General features: G+C 33.3%; 1 protein-coding gene across 1 annotated transcript in view; it reads right to left on the bottom strand.

The window, feature by feature from the left end:
- The window catches only part of LOC149801480 (uncharacterized), a 22,344-nt gene extending 14,702 nt beyond the window's left edge, over positions 1–7,642 (bottom strand). Inside the window, exon 1 of the mRNA XM_089956806.1 lies at positions 7,241–7,642. Coding sequence (XP_089812932.1) covers positions 7,241–7,642 — 402 coding nt within the window. The remainder of the gene's footprint in view (positions 1–7,240) is intronic.
- Between the last annotated feature and the right edge of the window lie 2,311 nt (positions 7,643–9,953).

Consider the following 9,953-nt stretch of genomic DNA (forward strand, 5'->3'; position numbering starts at 1 on the left):
TGAAGCCGGGTTGGGGCTGGATCTATCGAGGATATTGAGCAAAGTTTCATGAATGACTTTTTTTTAAAATTTAGTTGAACGATAAATGATTCTGACACAAAACTCGTTTGCATAAAGTCCAAAAATTGATTTAACAGAATGATGCGCATAGAGTTAAAAATGGTTACAGGAAATTTATATCATTCTTAAAACGACCAAATCAGCGATGTAATAAATGTATGGAACTGATAAACAAACATGGACCTATCACCATTATGATGAATGTATAGAATTTGTATGATGCATGAATCGTACATGTTTTGGACTAGCACATTGTTCGGGTCATAGACAAGTACGATGCATGCATAACTGATTTTCACCAATATAGGGATATTAAATGAAACTTTCAACCATATTATGATTCAATAATGGAACTTAATTTATGCATCTCATGGCGTGTAGTCAATGATCACGATGCATTTCCAGTTCCATTGCTCTCGTTGAATAGTCAAGGAACACACACGCTTTTCCAGGTCCTTCCAGTCTGCCCTAGGATCCCTTGAGAGCCTCGTTATTTGATGCAGACCCGTTCGTCCTTCAAACCGATATCGTCCTGCAAGGCAACGTCACCATCGACCGCAGCATTAAATTATTTTGTCATAACTACTGTACGAGATTATTATTAACCACGTGTTCGACAACAATAATCTCAAAGGATTATAAGAATTCGAACATTATCCGTTCTGCTATAAAAATGGCGAACTTGAAACAAACTATATTCTGTCTGATATCATGGCGTTATCTGACATAGGTACTACTTTCTGTTAAATTTAGAATAAATTCTGAAACATCCACTATAAAATAGCAATTGTAGCATATGAAATTATATCAAGCTGTCTGAAAAAAATCCTCTGTATTGTGACTACGGAGAGAATTTAGAGATACAACTACCCTGATTATGGTGAAATCCATGGCCATAGAACTCGGAGTAATCGGGTTTATGCGAACGCCAGTTGGGAAATCTAAGTCAGGATATTACATACCGACGGCCAAAAACAACAACCAACCTCGGGTAACGCTGTACATGGCAACGAAACCCGAATTTTCTTTCACATATAATGCATTGCCATGAAGTACACAGGTCTGTGACACTGGTTTAATAGTGCTAGAGGCGTGTGAAATATAATGATATGTTGAAATGAAGTTATATAACCTCTTGGAATAGTATCTCCTGCTTGTTAGGAGTTATGAGTAGTGAATAGGGTCACTGTAGCCTCAATGGGAATTAGCATTACAGACCCCCCTTGTTAGGAGTTATGTATTAACCATACGTAGACATGTATGCTATTTATGGTGTTGGAAAATTAACCGTTACAGTCAAATACGTTGTAAGCATCAAACACATAATACGAATCACAAGCGCATGGAAGCTGTATTCAGATAGTACTTGTCTATATCAGAATGTTGGTATAAATCATTCAGTTTTTGTTGCCTTTGTTTTAAAATTCACCTTTGTTTTCTTCAGAATCGCTTAAACAATTCACGACATCATCCCTGAGTGGTTGCACGTAAACAAAATAATCGCCCAGGTTATTTATGTACTGAGTCAACAAGTTTTGATTTTACATTGTTTATATTCAATTAGTCAATTATCTTTGTTCTGTTTCATTACATTCTGCAGTTTTTTTTTCGTCTACTTTTCTATTATACTCTGTGTCTAATTCTTTCGTTTCAACCAGTATACAGTACTCTTTTTTGTACTCCGTTTAGATCGATCAATCTCACCTTGTAATTAGTTATAAAATTCCTTTAAATATTTATTCTTGTTTTGTTTTGATCAGATCAATCAAAAGTGTAACCTCGTCAGTTCTTTTCAGAACCCTAATCGTGAATTTATTTCACTAATATTATTGTTTATGTCATCTGTATTTCTGGTTATTATTTTTTTTGGGTAGGGGGATCTTTTTTCTGTTGCACCTTAACAGTCATTGTATATGTGGTATACTCTATTTTACATCGAAAATAAGGGTTACAGATATACTGTAAAAATCGACTCCTTTTCCATGTTTATCTCTGATGCTGATACAATCTGTTATTTGCAAACCTGTGCAATGTTTTTAATGGCCGTTACCAATGCATTAAAGTCACCATGAAGGAAGCATTTTTAATGGCATAGTTCCTTGAAATGTGGGGTTTTCTGTTGTTCGTTCTAAACTGTATGTGAGTCAATAGATGATTGTGCAACTTGCTGGTTAATGAATCCCTACAATTTAGCATTATAATTCGTTGTGAATTATGTGTATATGTTAAATCGTAGAATTAAAACGTTTGAGTTGTGTTTCTATCATGCAACATCAATAATTCCTTCGTTATCACCATTTACAGTTATCTCTTCAATGGTTTTTCGGGTCGTAATATCCGTTAGGACTTAAAGCAATCATTATTTCACTCGTGTTACTGATGCAGTAGAAGAGATTGTTTGAGTTCATCTTAAATGTTTTGTTTTATACTGTATGGTCTTGAACTAAGCAGCAGAAAAGAGCGAAAACCAACAACTTTTGTAAAATTCAACAAATGATGCATTTCCCTAGAATACAAAGTAAAATTTAAAAGGAACTTAAAGTATTGTTACCTAAATCCCAAATAGCCCAAAAGTTATATCACTAGTCCAAAAGTATAGAGTATTCCGAATGAAATCCCGTGGTGATCCGAATGAACTCTGATATCCAATGTGATAATGTGCCAAGAGCCGAGAATGCGGCGACGTCTTAACTGCCTTGATGTATCACAAATATATATATATACACACAAGCAAAATCATTTCTCCTCAATGAAAAGGACTTTTTTGTTACTAAGTGGATCTGAAAATTGTCAGGGAAGAAGATTATTGTAATATACCAATTTGTGGCATTCATTTATTGAGTTTGAATCATTTTACAGGTAAAAGTTTATGTTCTATCCAGCAATCGATTTTGAACATCAACATCCGTTGTTGTTGGTGGTTCAGTTGTAAACGTAAGTAGCATTAACAAAGAAGAACAGAGTTTTATGTTTCCGTGGTTAATTGTATTCATATGTGTGGGGTCTTTATCTTTGTTATATATATATATATATATATATATATATATATATATATATATATATATATATATATATATATATATATATATTGCCATGAGTGAGTCAATTTGGAACTGGCTAAGTGAAATGGAATGATTAGTTTTGCAATTTTATCAGTATCCGTGGTTCCTGTTGTGATTTATCTGTTATTGACACAACGTTTCAAAAGCAAGTTGTATGTAAGTGTCAGAGCATATTTAATTGCCGGATGGTAAACAGGTACGTTTTGTCTTCTTCAATATAAATAATGGTTTTATTAATAGAAAAGGGGGCCTATGGACTCTCTCAAGCATTTCTAGTACTGGATTGTATTTCGTACAGACTTACGTTGAAGGTATTCCCGGCTTTATCGTTGCTGCTTGGACTTTACCGCTGTACTTTGGTTGAGTGTTCATTGTTAGCTTTAACTTCTTCTGCTGGATGGAAAAGCAGCAATTTTATAATGTGACTAAATGAACACGAATCTTTAAACAGCTAGACCCGCGCATATCAAATCATATACTGTGATGTTTCAGTTTCTTTCACTTAACATGAGTCCATGATATTGTGGTCCTGTAGACTAGTGTTCTTTTATTAAGCTGTCAGCTTCTGCATTTTTATATTGATGTCAACATCTTCCAAGTTGTCTTCAACGTTCCACTCTTCGTGGATCTTTTGTACTTACTGAACCTATCTTTTGTTAACTTTATTTTCATCTTCCCTTTTGTTGTTTCTGTCTTCCATATTTATGTCAAATAATGCTGCAAAACGAATGAACATAAAAATCAATCTCAACATAGTTTCTTTGTAAGATGACTTACGATTCGACTGTTTTGTTTACTAGTTAATAACTTGAAGTAAATGTGGGTAAGTAAAGAGACGGACTTCAACACATGGTCAAAATGTTAACAAAGTGTAAACATTTCTGAGTTTTACAAAATTAGTTTATATTGTGAACTTTGTCATAATGCGTAAACTAAATACAGGAACAATGATAGACGACAACAGAGCCAAAGGAAAGACTGCATACAGAAATGAATGACAAAAATTTTAATTTACCACAATCACAAAAATGTATGACTCATCAATAGGCTTGATGTAAAATGTTTACAAACTTTGACGCCAAACGTTCCGTATGTTGATTTCTATAGTAAATGGTTGAATGTGAGAAATCCCGAATGTGCCAGTGATTATGATTTGGACATAGAGCGCCTAATATCATATGCTTCTTTTGATTTATCTGATCCGAAATAAGAAACGAAATGGTTCTACTTGATGTATACCTTATAGCCAGCAGAAACAAGTTTTAAAACAATAACTATACTTCTTCGAGTAAAGATAAGATTAACAGAAAATATTCGAATCGATCAAGATCTAGAACTTTATCGTTGAGGAAATCTATAATAGTATTGTCTAACCTATCACCCTCTAAAACTTTTGCGGATGTTACCTAGTTGCTCGTGCAATTAGGACTATTGTAACGAGTGTGATTAGTTACAAATTCACCAATAATAATGCAACCAGTACATATTGTATTTGTCAAGCATTTGTTTAAAAGTAGGGCTGTGCTTAGTCTTTGACATCTATTGCCTTCTTTTGTTTTGTTGAAAAAGAAATGATTGAAAGTTATTAAAACTATCGCTTAGTTTAGATATATGCAGATATTTACAAACATAGTGTAAATGACAAGAATGCTGAAGAGACGTTTTAGGTATGATCTCATGTAGTTATCTTTGAACAGATATATGATCCCTGTTTGTACTGTTGCGACTCTGGCCTTAAACTATTTAACAGAAAGAAGCAAAACTATCAAGTTAATTAAAATCGACAGATAATTTAATTTTCTAAGTTACAAAGCGAAACTTTAAAAGGAAATTACAGTAGTGTTAATACAAATACTTATAAAAGTTCTAGCACAAATCCAAACGTATAGTGTTCCGAATGAGTTTCAAAATTGAATGTGCTGACGTGCTAATAGTCTTGATATATCACAATTATGTAATCCAAAGTGTCTTTGAATAAATTCACAATAGTCCAAAAATAGTGTTAATCGAATCAATGAGCACTTTAATAATTCTAATGAATGATTTAAATATGAGCGCTTTAATAATTCCGATGAATGATTTAAATAAAAAATATTCCTCTCTAATTACATCTGAACACAACAGTGATTCCACAAAGACTGATATAAAAATAGGAATGAATGATTTTGTTTATCAGAACCTTATATAAAAACCTAAGATACAATAACATGAGCAGGATGTGCTTCATATTCCCATCAAAGTTCTTAAACACGTTTGCTTCTAAAACATTTTACATTTTGTAAATAAGTATAACCCTTGAACTCAAATATCAGTAAACAACTTATTTATAACTTTTACACAATATGCAAATCAGGTGAACAACAGAATTTTCAGTCGAAAAACCGAGGTCCTGAACTCAATTCTAAACAAACATATTTTAAAAAATGACATTAGTCACGTGCCACTAAACTCCTACACTCAATTACGTATAAAAATGAAGCACACGCTACAAGTTAAATATCATAGCATCACTACTCAGTTTCTAAACATCGGTGCTATTTTTGACGTCGATAAACCACATATAATAAATAAACGTGAATTTTATTTCTTTTTCCAACTGTGACTTATCTTTTTTGTCTTTTAAATGCTGAAAATTGCTAAAAGTGAAGATTTTGAAACGGAAGAGCAAAACAGTCTTGGCGATTGTATCATAAAAGACATTGAAAATATTGATTTATTCAAGATTGTTAAAACACATTTAGACTAATCTAAAATATCAAGGACATGTTTCGTTACTCTCAAAAATATCTTCAGTTAGAATTTGTCTATGGGTACTCCAAGGAGTGCATAATGCGTCATTAAGAAAAGTTGAAGACAAATTTTAGTCAGTGGTAAATTATTTTAGAAACCAAGACAATACCACTATATTTTACGACGCAGCGGAATGCTTTGCTAGAATATAAACTTTAAACAAACCTCGAGAAATCCTCACTGAAAACCAACTAAAAATAGATTTGTAGGTAAATAGAGAAAATAGAACGAAGGATTTCAAACAAGCTAAATTGGCGACCATGTAGTCATTCCAAATTATTAGTTCAAAACTATTTGTTAACATCTAATACAAAGGTGATGCATTTCCCACAATTAAAGAAACGAAAGAAACAATCAGGGAACGAATATACAAGTCACTGGGATTCCAACAATATCATCAGATCAGTAGTTTGTTAGCCAAGTATATGAGGCAGAAGGAATTATAAGTGTGTATTACGAAACAATACAATTCAAAAGTTGAGAACCTCCACCCGTGAAAATAAAACGGTTTTCGACAGCACAAAAGGGTAGGTCAAATGCTGTAGAAGTTGTCTAATTAAAATAAGATTTCATGAAACTCAATTGTGAAATGTGTGGACATCAGACTGCGAAGCATAAGATAAAATTAGCAAAGAAACGGACCCACAAAAATGGATTTAACACAGGAACATTTGGTAAGGTCTGAGATCATGAAAGCTTAAATGTACTAGAGTTGCAGAGCATATGTAGAGAAGGTGAAAGGCTGAAGCAATTGTTTAAAGAAAAGTCTGTAACAGTAGCTGCTGAAAAGAGCTACAACAATAGCTGTGCTGGTCTCAGCAATTGCTCTGATAAGATGTACAGTTCTATAAATTGTTATATCCGACGATACTATCCATTTACATTAGCATTTCAGTCGTTAACCATGTGATTACCGTTACCACCAACGGCATAGTCTAATTTCACTTTTGAATTTATTACATTTTACTTAAGTTATAAAGTGATGTTTTAATCTGTTTCTTAACCATGTCGTTCTTGAGCTAACATCAATTAGCTGTACAACAGCGCGATGATGCTATAGAAAACTATTCTGTAAGCGATATTCTGTTTTGTGCAACTACACATAATATGTAGATTACATAAGAACTTAACCATTGAATCAGCCTTAAAAACCATTGAACCATTGAATAAGCCTTAAAACCATTGAATCAGCCTTAAAAACCATTGAATCAGCCTTAAAAACAATTGAATCAGCCTTAAAACTATTGAATCTGCCTTAAATATCTTTGAATCAACCTTAAAAAAAACTTTGAATCAGCCTTAAAAAGCTTTGAATCAGCCTTAAAAACCATTGAATCAGCCTTCAAAACCATTGAATCAGCCTTAAAAACTTTTGAATCAGCCTTAAAAGACTTTGAATCAGCCTTAAAAACCATTGAATCAGCCTTCAAAACCATTGAATCAGCCTTAAAAGACTTTGAATCAGCCTTAAAATCAATTGAATCAGCCTTCAAAACCATTGAATCAGCCTTAAAAACTTTTGAATCAGCCTTAAAAGACTTTGAATCAGCCTTAAAAACCATTGAATCAGCCTTAAAAACCATTGAATCAGCCTTAAAAGACTTTGAATCAGCCTTAAAAGACTTTGAATCAGCCTTAAAAGCCATTGAATCAGCCTTCAAAACCATTGAATCAGCCTTAAAAACTTTTGAATCAGCCTTAAAAGACTTTGAATCAGCCTTAAAAACCATTGAATCAGCCTTAAAAACAATAGAATCAGCCTTAAAACTATTGAATCTGCCTTAAATATCTTTGAATCAACCTTAAAAAAACTTTGAATCAGCCTTAAAAAGCTTTGAATCAGCCTTAAAAACCATTGAATCAGCCTTCAAAACCATTGAATCAGCCTTAAAAACCATTGAATCAGCCTTAAAAACTTTTGAATCAGCCTTAAAAAGCTTTAAATCAGCCTTAAAAATCCTTGAATCAGCCTTAAAAGACTTTGAATCAGCCTTAAAACCATTGAATCAGCCTTAAAAAAAAACTTTGAATGAGCCTGCCTTAAAAAGCTTTGAATCAGCCTTAAAAACCATTGAACCATTGAATAAGCCTTACAAAAACAATTCAGTCAGCCTTAAAACCATTTAATCAGCCTTTAAAACCATTGAATCAGCCCTAAAAAGCTTTGAATCAGCCTTAAAAACCTTTAAATCAGTTTTAAAAACCTTTGAATCAGCCTTAAAAATCATTGAATCAGCCTTAAAAACCTTTGAATCAGTCTTAAAAATCTTTGAATCAGCCTTAAAAACCATTAAATCAGCCTTAACAACCTTTGAATCAGTCTTAAAAACCATTGAATCAGCCTTCAAAACCATTGAATCAGCCTTAAAAAGCTTTGAATCAGCCTTAAAAACCTTTCAATCAGCCTTAAAACAATTCGTCCTTCAGATCACCACTGTCATGCAGAAAGATGTTATGTTAAGCCTGTAGATTCTTCTTTACCTACCGTAGAAATCACTTCATCGACTAACAGTATTGTGGATTCTTCTTTACCTACCGTAGAAATCACTTCATCGACTAACAGTATTGTGGATTCTTCTTTACCTACCGTAGAAATCACTTCATCGACTAACAGTATTGTGGATTCTTCTTTACCTACCGTAGAAATCACTTCATCGACTAACAGTATTGTGGATTCTTCTTTACCTACCGTAGAAATCACTTCATCAACTAAAAGTATGTCCAGCTTGTCCCCGAATGGCCGAATGGCCGAGTGGTCTAAAGCGCTCACAGCTACGGATGACTGCCATCTCAACTCTGTCTGCGTGGGTTCGAGTCTCGTACTCGGTCAATGTGGGTACGTGAGAAAGCTTGCCAGTAGCTTCTCCCGGGTTCTTCCTCCACAATTTATACTGGCCTATCTTGTACTGAAAAATGGCGTTAAACCCTACAATAACAACAACCACGTCCAGCCTGCAGATTCTTCACCAACCGTAGAAATCACTTCATCAGCTAACAGTAATGTAGATTCTTCTTTATCTACCGTCGAATTCACCTAATCATCTAACATTTATCTTCATTATTCAATAATATCATACATATTTGTTATATTTACTTTTGTATTCTTCAGTATTTAACTATACCATATCAATTTGTTATATTTACCTTTGTAAGTAGCTAATACCGTGGGAGGTGCAGGATTCACAAAACATTGCATGGTTCGTATTCTTATGACTCATATTCTATTAAATACTTGTTTTTTTCCTTGCGGATATCCAATTATTCTGAAATTTTTGCAAGTTAAATTAAATTGTTCCATATCTATGCTGTTGTTGTTTCATTTTAACGCATCATCATCTGGTCAAGGTATTTTCCATTCAAATTTGTGTACTGATATGACAATATCATGTATTTTTTGGTCTGTCAAATGCACTAAGAACATTCCGCGTTCAGATATTACTGTTAGCGCTGTTCTGTGCAGTTGATGCTGCCTAAGTTGATGTCATGCTGTGACCTGTAACTTTCGTAAAACCAACCAAAGTCAAAGTTTAAAATATGGTTTTACATGTTTAATGGCTTGAATATGAACAAAAATCTTTCTAGCGTGATAAATTTGATATCGCTAGATTCCTTTGATAGGTTGTCTTGCTTTTGGTGCCTTAACCAATTAAACCCATCAAGTTCAGTTGCAGGATAATGGTAATATGATGTTCTATTTAGTATTTGAATCTGGTATTGATTCATTTACAGACAGTGTTAGCTTTCTTAACCCAAGAATCAGTATAAAAGTTACTTTTTTAGCAAATGCTTTGATCCTATATTTAATTTTTTTCCACATTCACATGTGATTCTCTATTGATGTTGCATTCTCATTTTTCATGTTCTCCATTATTCTCTTTGATCTGATGCGATCATTGTGTCCATGGTATTTTGTATTTCGATTTTCCATTTAATTTAATTGTTTCTGTATTTTATTCTTGAATCATGTCTCAAATAATGTGTTCTCATGCTGAACGATTCACTTATGTAGCTGATCTTTAATTATTACAGGTGTCTGCGGAA

This window comes from Sinohyriopsis cumingii, chromosome 4, assembly GCF_028554795.1.
Source record: "Sinohyriopsis cumingii isolate HCF-2022 chromosome 4, ASM2855479v2, whole genome shotgun sequence".
Taxonomy (NCBI): domain Eukaryota; kingdom Metazoa; phylum Mollusca; class Bivalvia; order Unionida; family Unionidae; genus Sinohyriopsis; species Sinohyriopsis cumingii.